We start from the raw sequence: 19,421 nt of genomic DNA, 5'->3' as shown, positions 1-19,421 counted from the left end.
ATCGGGAGGAAGATTGAGGTAGCCAAACTCTAGGACTTCAGGAGCCAGATCGCCAGGTTGAGCTGTTGCGGATCTGGGTGCTGAATGTCGCCATGGCTCTGCGTCAGAAGGCTGGGAGTGAGATGAAGCCTTTGATGCGGCACCACGGACAGTTCGAGAAACGTGGTGTACCATGGTTGGCGAGCCCACGTCGGAGCAACCAGGATGAGAGTCATCGAGTGCTGCCTGAGCTTGCGTGCCACCAGCGGTATCAGAGGTGCTGGGGGGAAAGCGTACGCAAATCTGCCTGACCAGTTCATCCACATCGCATTGCCCTGTGATTGGGGGTGTGGGAATCTGGCGGCGAAGCTTTGGCATTTTGCGTTCTCCTTTGTGGCGAACAGGTCGATCTCTGGATGACCCCACTTTTGGAAGTACGGTTGGAGTACTGATGGATGTATCTCCCACTCGTGCATCTGATGGCTGTGCCTGCTGAGCAGATCCGCCATCTGATTGTCCTTGCCCGGGAGATGCTCTGCCATGAGGAAGATGTTCCTCTGAATGGCCCACTTCCACATGCTCTGAGCCAGATGAGACAGCTGTGGAGAGTGCGTGCCTCCCTGCTTCTAAATGTAGTACATGGCCGTCATGTTGTCCGTCCGGATCAACACGACTTTGTTGCACAGATGTACTTTGAACACCTTCAAGGCCATGAAGATTGCCATCAGTTCCAACACATTGATGTGCATCTTCCTTTGCTGTAGTGTCCATAGTCCCTGCACAGTGTAATGGAGTACATGCGCTCCCCATCCCTGGAGAGAGGCGTCCGTCGTCAGGATAATCTGTGGGACAGGCTCTTGGAATGGTCGGCCCTTGCAAAGGTTGTGTGGATTCCACCAATGCAGAGAGTTGTATGCCCGACCGCTCACCAACACTAGGTCTGTCAGTTGCCCATGAGCCTGAGTCCACCGACGTGCAAGGCACTCCTGAAGCGGACGCATATGTAGTCTCGCGTGCGGGACAATGGAGATGCAGGAGGCCATCATGCCTATCAACTGCATGAACACCTTCGCTGGAAGCGAGTGTTGGGGTCTGAATCGTTGGATCAGCGCCTGGATACTGGCGATTCTCACTGAATTTGGCTGCGCTGTGGCTGCCAGAGTGTTGATTGTCGCGCCCAGGTACTGTCGCACGTGGGCGGGCTGGAGATGGGACTTTGGGTAGTTCAGAGAGAATCCCAGATCGTGCAGGAGATGAATGGTGCGTGACACGTGGTCGACGCACTGCTGTTCTGACCGTGCTTGAATGAGCCAGTCGTCCAGGTAGGGAAAGACGTGGACGTGCTGGCGACGGAGATGCGCTGCCACAGTCGCTAGGCACTTGGTAAACACTCTCGGTGCCGTGGTGACCCCGAACGGCAGAACCTTGAACTGGTAATGCTGGTCTAAGATCGTGAATCTGAGATACTTCCTGTGGGAAGGATGCAGGGGGATATGAAAATAGGCATCTTTCAGATCCAGCGTAGCCAGGAAGTCCCCCTGTTGAAGCAGGGGAAGCACCTGCTGCAATGTGAGCATATGGAAGTGCTCCGAGAGGATGTACCAGTTCAGGGGCCTGAGGTCCAGGATCGGCCTGAGGGATCCGTCCTTCTTGGGAATCAGAAAATACAGGGAGTAAACCCCTGTTCCCCGCTCTTGCAATGGAACGAGCTCTATCGCCCCTTTTTGCAGCATGACTAGAACTTCTTGCTGCAACAAGGTCAAGTGCTCGCCTGACATAGGACGGCTCCTTGGGGGTATGTCCGGTGGAATGGACGTAAGCTCTAGACAGTACCCGTACTGGATAATAGACCTCACCCACCTGTCCGTGGTGATGGACTTCCACGCCGGCAGGAACTGCTGGAGTCTCCCCCCGACCGGTGTTGCATGGTCGGGGGGCAGTGACAAGACGTCACTGTTTGTTGGTGGTGGTGGACCTGGAGCTATTGTTTCCACGTCCCCTGCCCTTGACATTATTGCCTCTGTAACCACCTCTACCCTTGTTGTTATACGAGGCTTGGGTGTTACTCTTGTAATATTGGGTTGACTGGGATGCCTGTCCCCTTGAGGTGCCTCTGGAGTTTGAGCGGCGAAAGGAACCACTCCGAAACTGCTGACTTTGTAAAGCCCCCATAGACTTGGCAGTTTCCGTATCTTTTTTCATTTTCTCCAGTGTGGCATCCACCTCAGGGCCAAACAGGTGGTCAGGATTCACTGTTTGATTGAGGATCGTAGTTTGGATGTCGGGTTTGAACCCCGAAATTCTAAGCCAGGCATGGCGTCGAAGCAGCACACTGATATTGATAGCCCTGGAGGCTGTGTCTGCCACATCCAGTGCACATTTGATGGATGCATTCGTAATGAGTTTACCCTCCTGAATCAGCATCTCTCCTGCCTCCTTGTATTGGTCAGGCAAGTGTTGCAGTATGGCCTCTAATGTGTCATAATGGGCCCTATCATAACGTGCAAGTAAGGCTTGGGTGTTAGATATTCTCCAGATATTAGCTGCCTGTGCAGCAATTCGCTTGCCTGAGGCCTCAAAGATCTTGGACTCTTTGTCTGGGGGAGGAGCGTCACCAGTAGTTTGGGAGTCCGCCCTCTTCCGAGCGTTGGAAACAACCAAGGAGTCCAATGGCAAGTGTCCCTTGATATATGTAGGATCCGTGGGCGCTGCCTTATATTTCCTGTCGATGCGAGGGTTGACCACACGCGCTCAGGTGGGCTCCTTGAAAACCTCCGTTGCATGTTTAAGCACCCCCTTAAGCATCGGTAGCGTTTTGACAGACTTTACGGCTACCGAGAAGGTGTCGAACAAGAAGTCCACATCCACGGGGTCCGAGTGCAGCTCGACGTCGTGGTTAGCAGCAGCTCTCTCTATCAGAGCATTGAAGGCCGCCGAGTCCTCAGTCGGGGACGTCTTGGCCGCGAAAAGTTGAGTGTCCTGACCTGACTGCGGGTCCTCCGTGTCGCCTCCGGCGGACCACGGTACGTGCTCCTCCTCCGGATCCGAGTACGCCGGATAGTTGTACTCGTCACCTTCCTCGTCCGCATCGGCTGCTGCGGAATGCGTCGGCGAGTGTCCTAGGGTTTGTGGGGACACAGGTTCCACCAAAGCCGAAGAGTCCTCGGAGTCCCTTTTGTTTTTGAGAGGGATCTTAAAGGGTTCCAACGCCGGCTCCGTCGTGATCTTCCGTTTGAGGAGCGACAGTTTTCCGGTGTTGGCGTCGATGATTACCTCACGACGTTCCTCTTCCGCAAGCGGCTGGAGACGAAGCTTCGACACCGCCAAGGCAGCCTTCGGCGTTAATGCCTCCTTCGAGGGTCCGCCCTGTTTCGGCACGAAGGCCTTCGGCGCCGACTTGGGCGGTAGGGTGAAACGGATAGGCGTTTGCTCCCTCGCAGGCTTAGGCGTGAGCTTAGGCGTACTGGTGTCCTGAGCGGGAACCACACTGGCCTTTCGAATCCGCTGCAAGGATTCCGCTACCTTCTTTGTCCAGGCCGGAGAGGGCTGGACCGGTTCGAGCGACCCCTCATCGTCGAGAGCCTGTTCGCCGGCAGGCACCTTCTTCGGGGCCGACGCCCCATGCCTATGCGCGTCGTCGCCCTGACGCTTCTTTGGAGCAGTCTTCGGGTCCGCGACCCCTTTCGGCGCCGACGCAGCCGCGTCGGAGGACTTCGCCTTCGGCGCCGACCCCGAGGGCTTCGGGTCGGCCATTTTGGCGTGGCTCTTCAAGTCGGCCATTTTGGTTTTCTTGGAAGTTGACGCCTCCTGAACCTTCTTCACCAGCGCCACTTTCACTTTCGGTTTCGCATCCGAGGATGCGTGACCAGTTGGCTTCACTTTCGTTTTCCTCGACGTAAGTGATAGTTCATAAATGTCCGTGACCGGGCCCGGAGGCGGGGACGTAGGACTCATAGTTAGATCTTGGGTAAGGCCCGAAGGCGATCCCTCGACCTGGGCCGTATGAAGGGGAACAACCCCTGAGTCAGGTTGGGGATGCTCTTCCTCCGAGCTATCTCCCATCGTGGCAAAAGCCTGATCGTCGTCCCCTACCTCGTCGGTGACTTCGTCAAAGTTCTCCTCACCCGCGTCGTAGGTCTCTCCCTCGGATGCGGGATTAGAGTCCGAACCTTGCACGTCGTCTTCTCCCTCGACAGATTCTTGGAAAATGTCGTCTGGCGGGGGCGCCGTGGCCGACAACCTAGCCTGGAGCCTATTGGCTCGACGAATCTTTAAAGTCTTCTTGCTCCTGAATTTCGAACACGCCATGCAGGTGTCTTCGCGGTGATCCGGCGACAAGCAGGTATTGCACACCGGGTGCACGTCGAGGTGTGAATATTTAGAGTGACACAACGGGCACTTCTTAAACGGAGTTCGCTCCATAGCAAGAGTGTAGTATAGGCCCGACCGCGCCGAAAGCACGTGGAAGGGCAGCAAGAGATCGGAGCTGAGAGTCAGAAAGAAACCCGTACGCGACTATACCGACGCCCAGCCTAAAGACCTTTTGGTCTCGAGTAGAAGTTGAACAACTATCGGTTCCGACAGAGGGAACCGAAACACATCCGAACCCAATGGCGGAAAAAAACAATCTGGGGATGGAGGCGATGCCCATGCGCACTGTAGTCCAGGGGAGGAGCCACCTATCTCGTGATACTTCGAAGACTCTTCCAGGACAACAATGTGCAATCATCCGGACCCAACACTAGGTGGCGATCTATGCACAGATATGAATTCAGCAGCCCACATGCCTCGAACATGATGGTCCTCACCCGAGACTGGTTTCTCCTGCTCTGTCCTGGATGACTGCATTAGGCTAGAAAATATGGCTTCAATTCCCTCGTTCGCCTATGATAACCAAGCCATTCAGGATCTTGGCAAGCCTGACCTTTTTAATTCACCTCACAGTATTGACACGAACACCAAGGGGTCAGTAAAGACCTTATTGACAAGTCCCACAATGATGCCAGAATAGCAAGATATCTAGCTATGGACACTGTCCTCCGGTACACACCAATCTCGACTACTGATCAGGTGGAACCATATTTATTGTGGATCACACACACTGAATACACAATCTATCTTACATGCCTGGGGTTATGCACAGTGAACTTTTTATTCGCCTCCCGTTAACGGATTCCTGTTCGATTTCTTTGTCTTGCTGTCCGTGTGACTCAATCTCACAACAATCAACGACCCATTTTATGCTTTTTTGCAAATTGTATAGTATCTAGAGATCACATTTCCTGCACTCCATCTTGCGATCCCAAGGTCTTTTATCCGATAAAGAAAGCTTGTAACTTCTACCGAGTTTAGACACACAATCTATTTGCTGTTCAGTGATTAGCTATATTCACTAGGCGTTAAAGATCACAGGAGGAAGTATGCCCTTGGAGAAAGTTAGCATTAAAGACTTCCACCTGGCTAGTCATACATTTTTAAAATTATAAAATGAACTGATTTTATAAATGTAAATATGATAATTTAAATTATTTTTAATACCGAACCGAAAGTTAGTCTTATTGGTTGGGATCTTGTTTTATTTTATTAATTTGTCTCCGGAATTCTTACTCCGCAACAAGTATGATGAATTGTTCTTCTTTTTGTTAATTTGTGTGGTTTGATTTTCGTATATTTCAAGGATCTTATACTCCTTTTAAGAACTTTGATGAATAATATTTTATAGCTGTGGGGGTGGCTCGGATTTTTTCTTATAACATTGTGGACCCATACTTGGTTATTTTTTTAATCCGATTAACGCTGAAGGAGTCCCCAGGTTTGTATAGTGCCCTTACCATCATAGCAGTGTTTTGAACCTGCAGCCTGTGCTATACACTATGAAATGCTTGTACATACGTAATGGAATCTATCTTTGTTTCATTATGTTCTTTAATGCTGATGTTTTTATTTGCTTTTATGGTCAATATTGACCGAATAAAGTGTTTGAATGACTGACTGACTCTTCATTTCTTCTCTATATTTTATGTGTTGAGGTTAGAATATTTGCTCTCATTAGTCTGCTAGCCTTCAAATCTTTAAATCTTCAAATCCCGGAGAATACTCGTTTGATTATATTTGGACTAGATATTAAATTGAGTTTAACAATAGGAAGAATGATCCGAATATCCCTCAAATAATAAAACCATTACAAAAACAGAGGCTGCATAATAATATGAAATCAACTACCTTGTAGCCACTCGCATTCCTGCCAGTGACCGATTTTGACTATGTTATCATACTTAATAAGCCAGCAATACACTGTAGGCTGAAAAGCGTGTCCCAAGGAGTTAGGGTAATATTTATAAAGCAGGAGAGAAAATTGGTACTCTGCGTAACAAGTGTATTTTCATTACTGCAAATCAATAATTCCTTCCACCCCTCGCCCATTTGCAAAACGCTGGCTTTGGAGCATACATGATGTAGTAGAATATTTTATGATATGTTAAAGAAAGGGAATCACACTAGTTTGACATTTAAAATTATATTCTAATTTGATTTCCACACAGAAAAGCAGTTTAATATTCCACTGTCCTACCTGCTGCCGGAAGAGCGACAGTTTATCATCCATGGGATCACTTCTCATCATCCTCTTTTCAATTAGCTGATTGATGTTTGCATTAATTTCATGGATCTGGAATAAAAGGAGAAACACTGATAAAATGAATCGACTACTATTCTACATGTCTAATCCATTTGATTTCTCAGTCATTTTTTATGTTGGATTTCAGCAACGGGTAAATGCACAAAAAATATGGCAACAATTTGCCTACAGAAGGTAATAATGATGAATTACATGCCTTCTATTAAACAGCTCAATTAATCATTGGCTCACAAAACTTGAGGATTAGTCAGATTGAAACAAAACCCTCTGTTATGATCAACATTGCATAATGTTAATACTGCACTACAATTTTTAGATTTCCCATATTTGTTTAAAACGTGGCTTTAGAAATGTGTTAATTATCTTGAGAAGCAATGGTTACGAGTTATTATAGTCTTCATCTTTTAATTCTATGTCAGGACCGGAGGCTCCGATTATGCTTTTCTTCCTTTCGTTTTAATTCAAAACAAATAGACACAGCAGCCAGAAAAGCAGTAAAAATGACTTTTTGTTATAAACAGATAGAAAAAATGTAATTTGTATCCATAACTAGAAAGTCCAGCCCATAAACAACATTTCCCAAGAGTCCTAGGGATACACAACGGAGTCCTTCCACGCTGTCCATAACCCCTAAAAAGCTCCACCATCTTGTGAAAACCTCCTCTTTCTTCGCTGCTGCGCAGCTAGATAAGTGCCTCACTTGAGGGACCCCCGCCGCCCAAGAAGGTTTGTGGGGACGGTGGCGTGGAGGGAGCGCAGGGGGTGGACAAGTATGCTTTTGAACGCGTTCTTGGCTAAATCCGCGCCACCCACTTCTGCGCCTCTCCTGCCACCGGAATCACCTGTGTCCACGGCACACCCTTCCCCGTCGCAAGATGAGGGCTCCCCGACTGACTCTGACGACGACGAAGGGTCTTCGCGGTCCTGGCGTCCAGCTAGCTCTTTGGCTGCTTTGCCACAGGATGCCTCGGGCATGCTTGATCCGGATGAAATTATTCATCCACGGTCAGCAGCCTGGGTTCCTGGGACAAGGTGGCCAAGTTCGTGGCGGGACGCCTCCGCAAGCCTCTGGAGAAAGTGGCGCGGGGATGCCTGAGGGCGGATTGCCCGTGCCCCACGTTGGAGGGGAAGGTGGCTCTTACCCCTCGAGCTCGATTCCAAAATGGCGACCTTCCTCGCTAAGTACATGAAGGACCGGGGCGGAGCTAGCCGGCAACCGAGATGGCTGCCTAAGTTCGGAGCTCCTCCGCCCAGGGACACGATCCTGTAAATTATCCTGACCAGCAGTCACATAATTTTGCTGAAATACGGCACCGGAGTGTATGCTCATGCTCCTCACCGATATACGACGACTTGGCCCGGATTTGAACTCGGCTGTAAGGAGTTAGAGCGCCATACACGGAGACCCGCGGGGGGCCTGTAAAGCCGCGGTCTCGATTTGCATACCGGCTGCGGCGGAGATCGTGGCCTCTCCTACCGGGGCCTGAGGTAGTGGTGTGCAAGGTGTACGGACTTCAGGAGGCACATCGGTGACCGCGAAGGGGTCGCCGGGACTTTCGCCCCCCCCCCCGCCCACTGCCTCATGGTTTTGCCAGAGGGACCCACGCGGCGCTTCTGGGGGCTCGTCGCCGGGGCACACACACATCGGAGTGCGGAGCTCCTGGACTGGGGCCCACTCTGGTCACTTGAGCCTGCTGGAGGGGTGCGAGGGGCTGCCTCGCACCCTGGGGGACCTTGGGGGTGGAACGACTTGCCCCGTGGCCGCCCTCGCCCCTGGCGGTCTGTACTGGGACCCATACGGAGACGCGAGGCGGGCCTGCAAGGCCGCGGTCTCAATTACTGCGCCACCTGCAGCGGAGATCGTGGCCCCCCCCCCCCATTGAGGCCCTTGGAGGTGCAGTGTGGAGGCCTGAGGCGGCGGTGAGTGGGGTGTGTGTGCTTCAGGGGGGCGTTGGCGGCCACGGTGAGGACCCCTACAATTTAGACTCTTACCCCCTCCCCCCCTGGTTCTCTAGATGAGGCGGGGACCGCCGCAACACCGCTGTGGACACTGTGCCGAAGCACACATGCTGGAGAGCAAGCTGACTGGACTGCGGGCCCTCTCCGGCCCCCTGTGACTGTTGGGAGGGTGCGTTGTGTTGTGGCAGATCCTGAAGACTACACGGCCTGGCCCGAGGCTGCCCACACCCCTGACTGCCTGAATTACGGCTTCCTGCGACGTGGGCCGCTATTTCTTCCCCCCCCCCCCCAAGGACGCGGCAGTCTGGAGCGATTGATGCGCCAGTGCAGGCGGAGAGTGCTGATTGTTTTTGCCTCGCGTTAACTGCGAGTGCTGGTGCGGATTGCTCCTTCCCAGCTACATGGTGGCTTGGACCCTAACCACACGCGAGGGAGCGGGATACTGCTGTCTCTTCCTGTGAGCCGGAATCAACTACACGGCGCCATTTTGAGAGGTGGAGTGTGCGGCGCGGCCGTTACTGGATCTCTTGGCCTGGCCGCCGTTCCAGGCGGTCCTGTGCTCGGGGCCTGTGCGGACACCCTATTGAAACTGGATGCTGGGTCGGACAAAGCACGTTGGAGCCTGGAATGGGGGGGGGGGGGTGGAGTCCCTTTGCTGATGGGGCCCGGAATCCAGGTGTAGTTTGGCGCAGCAATGAGGGTGGCGATTGCTGATTGGGATACAGTCTTGACTCCCCTGACGAGCGCTCCTCTACCTTCGTGATTGGTCATCGGATTTGTGGGATTCCCTGGCTATAGGTGGTATACACAGAGACTTGGATATGGGCCGTCCGGACCGCACCCAGCCTAAGTTGTCTTTCGACTCCAGTAAGAAACCTAAACCCAAAGATGCCACAGTTTGTGAGGAGGATCCCGAGCACGAGACTGCGGCGAGGGGGGAAACGCCCAAAACAGACCTGCGTACCATCTTGCTGGCTATGGAAAAGATCTTGCAGGGCGGCATAGCCTCATTGGGGACTAAAATGGTCGCCCTCACATACCGTATGGACCGCATGGCTGAACGGCTCGATAAGCATGCCGACCGCCTGGACATGTCAGAAAGGGGTATCGGCGAGGTTGAAGAAGCGCAGACAACCCTAGACACAGAGCACAAACAGCTGGGAAAGGTACTCCAGCTTCTACAGGATAAAGCCGAGGACCTGGGAGCGAGGTCCCGTAGATGTAATAAACGCCTCACGGGCCTTCTGGAGAATACTCAAACGGGTAATATGGAGCTGTTTGTGGAGAACCTCTTAAAGAAGCTGCTGGGGGACGATGCCTTCTCTGGGATGTTTGTGGTGGAACGTGCGAACCGCACGCTGGGCCCGAAGCCTAAGCTGGGTGCCACCCCGCGTCCTATTGTGGCCAAGCTTTTAAATTATCGGGATCGTGACACAGCACTGAAGCTAGCCAGGGAGAAACAATCATTACAGTATGAGGGGAGTACGCTGTCCCTGTTTCCGGACTTCACGGCCAGGGTGCAAGAGGCACGTCAACAATTTGTTCCTATGAAACGACAGCTGAGAGAACTTGGGGTCGACTATGCCATTCTTTACCCTGCTAAGCTTCGGATCAATCGACAGGGGAGATCAACTATTTTCACTGACCCTAAGGCACTACAGAAAGCCATGAAGGACTGGCGCAAGGACCAACACGCTCTGCCAACGACGACTCGACCGAAGGAGCAGGATTGAGTTGGATAATAGCCAGTGTAGTGATGCTTACACATTTCTGAACCACTGTGAGTTGCCATTCAACTCAGGACACCGGCTGTTGCTGCACTGCAGATGGACCGCAGATCTGCAACACTGTTGTGTTATGGTGGGTTGATGTATGGTAACAGAGAGACACAGTAAAAAATGTGATATTATGGTGGGGTGATTTTCCAATTTGGCGGGAGCCATGGAACTGATGTCCAATTAGGACTATTGGCACATTACTGCTGCATACAGTAATAGGTACCTTTGAGGTTGATGCGCAGAGGAATATGTGTAATGTATAACGACCATGACAGATTGTTAAAATAGAATGCATGTCTAGCAGGGATTTTGTTAGTTTAGCGGGCCAGTTATAGCCTACGGAGGTCCATTTTACAGGACGTAGAGCGCGCATTGAGCCCTTTGTGGGCTACGGCTGCGGTATAATATTGAGACCCCTGGGCGGTGGGGCGGGACGGGGTGGTGAGCTTTTTCTTTTACATATTGTACCTAACCATTGACAATTTGTGGGCTGGCTACCTACGCCCCTGTGTGCGATACACCTCCCCCGCCTTGCCTCTTTGGCAGTGGGTTCTTCTTATTTTTTGGATTGTTGCTTGCATTTGTTAATATTGAGAAGTTGAGAGTGGCGGGGTGGGAGAAAGGGGGGGGTGTTGCAGCTCTTTTGGGGTAGGGGGTAGGAATGGGGATGGCGGGGACCCGGGGCACTGCCATGTTGGGGTTGGGCAAGCGTGGGTGGGGGGATGGGTTATTGAAATTGTTTTTTTCTTGTTATTTCGGCAAATGGCAGGATGCATGATACTTACAATTGAGTTAGTTCTTTGTATCGACCTGGACGTTGACGGATATGTGCGTAGTTTATTGACGTCTGGGGACACTTTTGCTGACACTATGGTACGGTACCTCAGTAATGACTCACCATTCACAGACTGATGACGCATCTCCAGCGCGTTCTGTTCCCCTTCGCCTGACGCAATTACCGCGCGACAATGACGCACTCACCTTTATGACTTGGAACGTTAGAGGCTTAAATGACCACAGGAAAGTTAGGCACATACTTCAATACCTCTCCCGCCATGCAGTTGACATTGTGTTACTGCAGGAAACCCATCTGAGGCCGGACAGCCCAACACTACGCTACAGGGGTCTACATGGTCAGGTACACGCGGCCGGCTTCACCTCAAGCGCCAGAGGGGTGCTGACGTGGGTGAACCCGCATTCTCCTCTGACATTCACGCCGATAGAGGCAGATACTGAGGATCGGTATGTCATTACTAAGTACGTGGGGAAGGGGATGACATTTCATGTGATCAATGTATATGGCCCTAACTTTGATTGGCCTTCGTTCTATGGGACACTTGCCAATAAGATCAGGGACATGTTCTATGGGGTGGAGACTTCAATTTGACACTACAGTCAGCACTAGATCGCTCTGACGGACCTTGTAGATGACCCTCTGCTGCATCTTGTGTCCTTAATGCAGAGATGACCCGACTGAGTTTGCAGGATGTTTGGAGGACTAAATATCCAACACAAGGGGGGTACACACACTACTCCTCGCAATATGGCATACAAACTCGCATTGACTATTGGCTTCTGTCCTCACATCTCTTTTCCAGTGTGCGGGCATGCATGACACTTCCGCGCACTTACTCGGATCATTCCCCAGTTCTGATTACTCTGCGCGCCTTGGCGCGTCGACCCCCTCCTTTCTCTTGGCGCCTACCACCTTACGCGATACTGGATGACGCTTTTTGCGAAGAATTGGCGACTGCGATAGATGACTTTTTTTTAGCCGGAACGAGGGTACGGTGGGTTCCTTCTCTACGGTGTGGGAGTCCTTTAAGGTGTACATGCGTGGAGTTATTATTTCTAAACACGCTGGGGTCCTAAGATCTATCCGGGATCGTTTGACACTGCTAGAGAACAGACTGAAGATTATTGAGGCACGACTAATGAGGGATCGGGGAGAGGATCTGACGCAGGAGTTGGCGCAGATGCTAAGAGAATATCACGAAGAGGCGGACACTGACGTTAAATATCTTGGGAAGTACGCCGACGCCCGGTCATATGGTGAGGGGGAGCGCCCGGGTGCAGTGCTAGCCAGAATAGCTAAGCAACGCCGCCAAACTACAGCTATTCCTGTTTCGCGCTCCCAACTTACTGGTGCAGAATTAACTGATGATCAGGTTACGGATCGCTTTCGTGACTATTATGCTACTCTTTACTCTTCTAGGGGGCCGGTGTCGGAGGATCGTATCATGGATTATCTCATGTATATCCAACTACCTTGGCTTACGAACACGCATCGTGAGTTCCTCGTGAGGCCGATTGAAAGGGAGGAGATTGTCTTGGCATTATGCTCTATGAAAGCAGGCAGCGCTCCGGGTGGTGATGGGTTTCCTGCCTCATTTTTAAACATTTTCGGAGCTATTGATCCCTAAGTTGTTGATGCTTATCGAGCAGATTGCGGAGAATGGGGAAATGCCTCCCACGTTGTGGGAAGCGAATATTGTTACTTTACTGAAGCCGAGGAAGCCTCCGGAGGACTGCGCCTCATACCGCCTGCTATCTCTAATTAATGTCTATGCGAAAATCTTCGCAAAGATTATCTCCAATCATATAAGCCCCTTGATCCAGACGCTTGTTGCCCCCGAACAGGCAAGGTTCGTCCCTAACCGTACATTGACCTACAATTTGCGCACGGTATTCGCAGCATTTCAACACACTCGTCAGGAAGTTCCAGCGGTAGCGGTCTTCCTGGATATGGAAAAAGCATTCGATTCCGTCGAATGGCCATTCCTCCGTGCGGTGTTACGACGACTGGGAGTTGGGGAGCTCTTTATCCAGTTATTGAACACGCTTTATGCATCTCCCACGGCCAAGGTCCATATAGGAGTGATTACAACTGAATCCTTCCCCTTAGGACGCGGCACTAGGCAGGGCTGTCCTCTCTCCCCTTTACTGTATACCCTTGTCGAAGAACCCCTTGCCAGCGCATTACGGGAGTAGCACGGACAACGTGGCATCCGTTTTCCTGGTTACAATTTGATAGTTTCCACGTATGCGGACGACACCTTGAAGGCCAATCTCTCGAGAGTACTGAGGGAAGTGCTCCTGTTCAGCTCCCTCTCCGGTATCCACGTCAATTGGGGCAAAACAGTGATGTTCCCGCTCACTCCGGTCACGACCAGAGTTGACTCGTACTATCCCATTCAATGGACCACAGAATCAGTCCGATACTTGGGCATACGGCTTCATACGGACGTGGAAGTGGTTCTCAGAGAAAACTATGGGGTAGCTATCCCCAAATTGGAAGATGATGTGGAAAAGTGGATTTGCCTTCCCCTCTCCCTCATGGGCCGTATATCATTGCTGAAAATGGTCGTGCTCCCCCGTTTTTTATTTTTCGTTTAGTAATATTCCAATGGTTTTATCTAGCGTGTTTTTTAAACAACTACATTCCTTGGTGCTGCGATTGGTTTGGGCCGGTAAGCAGCCGAGAGTGGCTTGGGATATCCTCGTCCGTCCGTATGAGGACGGACGCCTACAGGCCCCAGATCTGGAGTTATATTATCGTGCCGCCCAGGGCGCTCACGCATACGGCTGGATGCACGGCCCGATCAACGCCCCGCACATACGTATCAAACGGATAGTGACGGACCCCACACCATTGCCAGAATTACTGGCTCGTCCCTGTGATCGTCGAACGGGACTATTAGATTCCCTGAATGTCATCACGCAAGCCTGGCACCATCTTATGGATGCACAGGCCTGCTCGCTGTTGTATGCCCCGGAGGCTAAGTTGGAGTGGTGTTCGTGGCTTGACCCATGCAGGGACAGAGGGGTGCTACTGGCCCTTGCTAAACTAGGTTTACACACAATGGGAGATCTATTCCTTGACGGCACGGCTCTTCAGTGGGATGATGTGGTAACGGGGGAAGTACCTCGTTCCCCCTTGGCTCGCTTTCAGTTTCACAGGGTGCGACTTGCTCTCAAGGATTTACTGGGCGAGGACATGGCGGAACCCCCTACTGTGTCGGTTTACGATTATGTAGTTACCGCTAAATCCCCGGCACGTCTAATATCGCGACTATATCACAGCACACTGGCGGAAAAGACAACGCATTATGCCAAGCCCAGATTGGCGTGGCAGTCTGATTTAGAGCTTGATCTTCCCGCAGATAAATGGCGATATTGTTGCGCCAATGTCCGGAAGATATTCCTAAATGGCCAACATCGGTTATTGCACTTTAAATTTCTCAACTGGGTATACTACACCCCAGAGCGTATGTTCAGATATGGTGTGCGAGAGTCTTCTCGCTGTGAAAGGTGCTCGGAGCAAACTGCAGATTTTTTGCATCTCGCCTGGCTTTGCCCCCTGCTCGCGGATTTCTGGCGCGACGTATTCGCTGAGGTGAACAAGGTCGCTGCTTTAACGCTATCTCCTCACCACTGCTCGCGTTGCTGAGGTATTCAAAGGATGTAGAGCCTGATAGTCGTAGATTGGTGGACATGGCTTTTCTAGTAGCCAAGCGCTGCGTAGTACTTACTTGGATGAGAGGACCTACCCCGACGCTGTCTAGATGGCCTCGGGATATGTTGTACTGCTGTACGCAGACGGGTCTATACAGCGAGCTCCTACCCCCTCCCCCCCCGTAACCGGCCAAAGAATTATTGGTCAATGTACATGGAGAGGAGATCTGTGGCGGACGACAGGGACACTGGAGATGCTGGGTCGGACTTGAGGACTGCACATACACCATAAACACTGGTGGGGAAATATACTTTGTGTTTTCTTTTTTGACAGCCCTTATGATGGCAGGGTGAGGTTTCTGTCAGCCTTAATATGCAATAATCATCCTTAGTTGTTGTGCCTCTGCGCAGACTCTCGATTGCATTTCATTGTTACTTGATTTATGTTTATGGATCAATGACTTTTGTGGTGGCGGTAACCGAAGAGTTGTTGCCGCACTGAGGTTCGGGGAGGGCGTCCACTGAATGAGTGCGTTATGTTCTTGCTGCAGGTACAAAAGGTGTGTTGAAATGTAAGTAACTACTCTAAGTAGATATTGATGTTGTAAAGTATATTGCGCACATGCCGACCTGTATCAGTGCCATGCTGCCGCAGCTGACTGTATTGTACTTGCCATTTGGTTGTATTTTTAGGTCTCGCCTCTCAATGCACATGCGCATTAAGCAGAGCGAGACTATAGGGTTTTAAACAGACTTTACCCAACTGGCGATTTGGTGCTGTGCCCGTGCGGTTTTAGGTCAATGCGCAAGCGCATTGACCTAAAATGCGTGTGCACAGCACCAAATCGCCGTCTGTTCCCTCAGCCGTACTCCTCCCACACCCCCGCTCCGCCCCCTCCCCTGCCTGCCGTGTCGCATTTCTCCTCCCCCCTCCCCACAGCAATGCCCTCCGTCTTGGCTCGCTACACTACTCGCTGCCTCCTCCCGCTCTCCTTAATCCGCTCTCCCTCCTCCCACACCCCCGCTCTGCCCCCTCCCCTGCCTGCCGTGTCACTTTTAAATCTGTATTTCCCCCGAGACACGGCCGCCACACCCCCGCTCCGCCCCCTCCCCTGCCTGCCGTGTCACTTTTAAATCTGTATTTCCCCCGAGACACGGCCGGCCGGCCATACTTTCACTTTCACGGCCGGCAGCCGCAGGCCGTGTCTACTTTTTTAAAAAACTTTAAACACAACTCCGGGTGACCTCCCACACCCCCGCTCCGCCCCCTCCCCTGTATGCCAATGCTTGTTTATCTTTGTTGTGCTAGCACAAAGTTAAAGGTGAAAACCCAGTGCTATGGAAATTTTAAAATGCGGATGCGCTTTCCCTCAGCTGCACTCCTCCCACACCCCCGCTCCGCCCCCTCCCCTGCCTGCCGTGTCGCATTTCTCCTCCCCCCTCCACACAGCAATGCCCTCTGTCTTGGCTCGCTAAACTACTCGCTGCCTCCTCCCGCTCTCCTTAATCCGCTCTCCCTCCTCCCACACCCCCGCTCCGCCCCCTCCCCTGCCTGCCGTGTCACTTTTAAATCTGTATTTCCCCCGAGACACGGCCGGCCGTACTTTCACTTTCACGGCCAGCAGCCGCAGGCCGTGTCTACTTTAAAAAAAAACTTTAAACACAACTCCGGGTGACCTCCCACACCCCCGCTCCGCCCCCTCCCCTGTATGCCAATGCTTGTTTATCTTTGTTGTGCTAGAACAAAGTTAAAGGTGAAAACCCAGTGCTATGGAAATTTTAAAATGCGGATGTGGAATAGCCATTCTTTTTAAATCTACTCTCACATGTACCATAAAACCCTTATCGGTCTCTACGGATCCTTTTGAGGCGCTATACTTTTGTATTGTGCATACCCCGGTGAGCTCCTTTTCTGGCATACTACTTTATAGGCCCCCTGGGTCTAGAGCTAACTTTTGCTCAGAACTTTTTAGAATTTTGGAACCTTATTTTGGTAGACCCCATCTCACTATTCTGGGTGACATTAATTTTCACTTAGAGGATTTTACTTCGAAAGAGACCTGCTCTCTGCTTAATTCTCTGGAGGCATGTGACTTTGTCCAACGAGTTCTCCACCCGACTCATAAGGCGGGGCATATCCTTGACGGGATCTTTTCCAACGACCCTAGATTAGGGGTTGGTACACCGGTCCCGATTACCTGGTCTGACCATTTAGCAGTCCCGCTGTCTCTAGACATTCCCTGCCCCGTTGTCATTGTGGGCTCTGGTAAAAAACAATTCAAAAGGAGCTTCAAAAATTTTACTAAGGAGGCTGTGGCCCCTTTTATTCTCAACGCCCATATTTCAACTCAGCGGAAGGTGGATGAGTCGGCCCAAGAACTCGCTGATGCCATCACCAGAGCCGCTGACGAACTAGCTCCTCCTTCCCTGAAACCTGCAGCTAGACAGAAGCCAACTGCCCCCTGGTTTTCCGTCGATCTGAAGCTTCTCAGACAAACTTGCAGACAGAAGGAACGTAGGTGGCGTAAATCCTGGGATCTCAAGGATAGAGAAGGCTATAAGAGCCTACTACGAGAGTACAAAAAGAGAGTCATTAAGGAAAAACAGGACTATTTTTCCAATTTAACCTGTTCTTTAACATCCTCCAAAGAGCTCTTCAAAATAGTGGACTCTTTGTGCTCTCTCCAGGTCCCCGATCCTGTAGTCGCTTCCCAGGAGCTATGTAATGATATATCAGACTTTTTCTACAAAAAGATAGACGATATCTACATAGCTCTAAAGTCGCAGGGGAACTCGCTTAATGCTGAGAATTTCTCCCAAATTAAACGTCTGGAAGCCTGGACCAAAGAATCCTCTCACTCCCTTGATCATTTCCCTGCCCTTTCGCTAGAGGATCTTAATAGCCTGTTGGACAAAACTAAATCGTCATCTCCACTGGATCCAGTTCCTCTGAAAGTACTGAAGAACTGCAGAGAGATCATTCTTCCTACGATGCTGGAAGTCATGAATGGAGCATTGGAACAGGGCATCTTCCCGTTACTTTGGAAGAAAGCCATTGTAAAGCCGCTGCTGAAAAAGACCACCTTGGACCCTGGAGTACTGAAGAACTTTAGACCCATCTCTCTGCTGCCGGCCCCTGCTAAGATGTTGGAGACACATTTGAATTTCCATCTTTCAAATTTCCTCGATACCTCTGGTTTCTTGGACGGGTCCCAACATGGCTTCAGAAAGCTGCATAGCACGGAGTCTGCTTTGACGAAAGTCATGGACAACATCCGCAGAAAAGTGGATTTGGGTCTAACCACCGTACTGGTGCTGCTAGATCTTTCAGCAGCATTCGACACCCTGTCTCCCCTTACTTTAACAACTAGGTTAAGGGAGGCAGGGGTAGAAGGACCGGCACTCAGTCTCCTGAGCTCCTTTCTTCAACAACGAGAGCAGCGTGTCATGCTAGGTGAATACCTCTCCCCTGCTAAGTCTTTGCAATGTGGGGTGCCACAGGGGTCGGCATTGAGTCCGACCCTGTTTAACATCTACGTGGCCCCACTTGCAAGACTAGTAAGATCTCAGGGGATGGAGGTAGTGTCGTATGCCGACGACACGCAGATTATGGTATCCCTGACTCACTCTGTGGGTGAAACCGCTTCTAACTTTAGGGCCTGCATGCAACTTGTTGCAGAGTGGATGATTGCCAACTCCCTAAAGTTGAACGGGGACAAGACAGAGGTCCTGGTCTTTGGCAAGGACCAGGGCATATGGTCAGATGATTGGTGGCCTCCTTCTTTAGGTAGCTGCCCAACACCAACACAATCTGCCAGGAACCTAGGCGTCATCTTTGACACCCAGCTCTCCATGGAGCTTCAGGTCAACAGAACGGTGGCTACCTGTTGGGGAGTTATCAAGACCTTGAAAAGAATCGTACACTACTTGTCCCCACAGGCACGGAAACAGGTGGTGATCGCCCTTGTTGGCTCAAGGCTTGATTACTGCAACTCAGTGTACGCCGGGGCCAACAAGGGCCTGCTTCAGTGTTTGCAAGTCATACAAAACGCGGCAGCGCGGTTTGCTCTCGCTCTGCCCTGGCTGGCCTCTATGACCTTAGCGAGGAAGAACCTCCACTGGCTCCCCATCCCTTCAAGGATCACTTTTAAACTCCTCTGCCTTACATATAAGGCTTTAACTGCAGGCCCGGCTGATGCCCTTGGATCACTACTCTCTAGATACGTTCCGAGTAGATGTCTCCGATCCAGTGAGCTTAATCAACTGGTAGTTCCCAGAGCCAAGAAGGCTAGATGGGGGAGCAAAGCTTTTTCCATACTGGCTCCTCTGATGTGGAATTCACTCCCCCTGGAAATCAAAATACTGCCCTCCCTTGACCTCTTTAGGAAGTCATTGAAAACTTGGCTCTTTATCAATGCATACCTGTAGGCTCTGTTTCTATCCGCTCACAGTCGTTATTTGGATTAGGCGCCTTGACGCCCATTGGGCATAGCTGCGCAATATAAATAATGTTTCATTCATTCATTCATTCATACTTGTCGTGAGTCGAAAGGCTTTGCTCTAAACCACATTGCCGTGAGGGGAACGGCTCCACACGCTCCAACATTGCCATG

The 19,421-nt window shown here is 51.2% G+C and overlaps 1 protein-coding gene across 1 annotated transcript in view; it reads right to left on the bottom strand.

The window, feature by feature from the left end:
• IFT81 (intraflagellar transport 81) overlaps positions 1-19,421 on the bottom strand; it is a 1,042,527-nt gene that overhangs the window by 706,098 nt on the left and 317,008 nt on the right. Inside the window, exon 10 of the mRNA XM_086943010.1 lies at positions 6,551-6,646. Within this exon, the coding sequence (XP_086799136.1) occupies positions 6,551-6,646 (96 nt within the window). The remainder of the gene's footprint in view (positions 1-6,550; positions 6,647-19,421) is intronic.

Source organism: Lissotriton vulgaris, chromosome 11, assembly GCF_964263255.1.
Source record: "Lissotriton vulgaris chromosome 11, aLisVul1.2, whole genome shotgun sequence".
NCBI classification, from domain to species: Eukaryota; Metazoa; Chordata; class Amphibia; order Caudata; family Salamandridae; genus Lissotriton; species Lissotriton vulgaris.
Note: the sequence above shows the minus strand (reverse complement) of the source record. Positions and strands in the feature narration are given on the sequence as shown.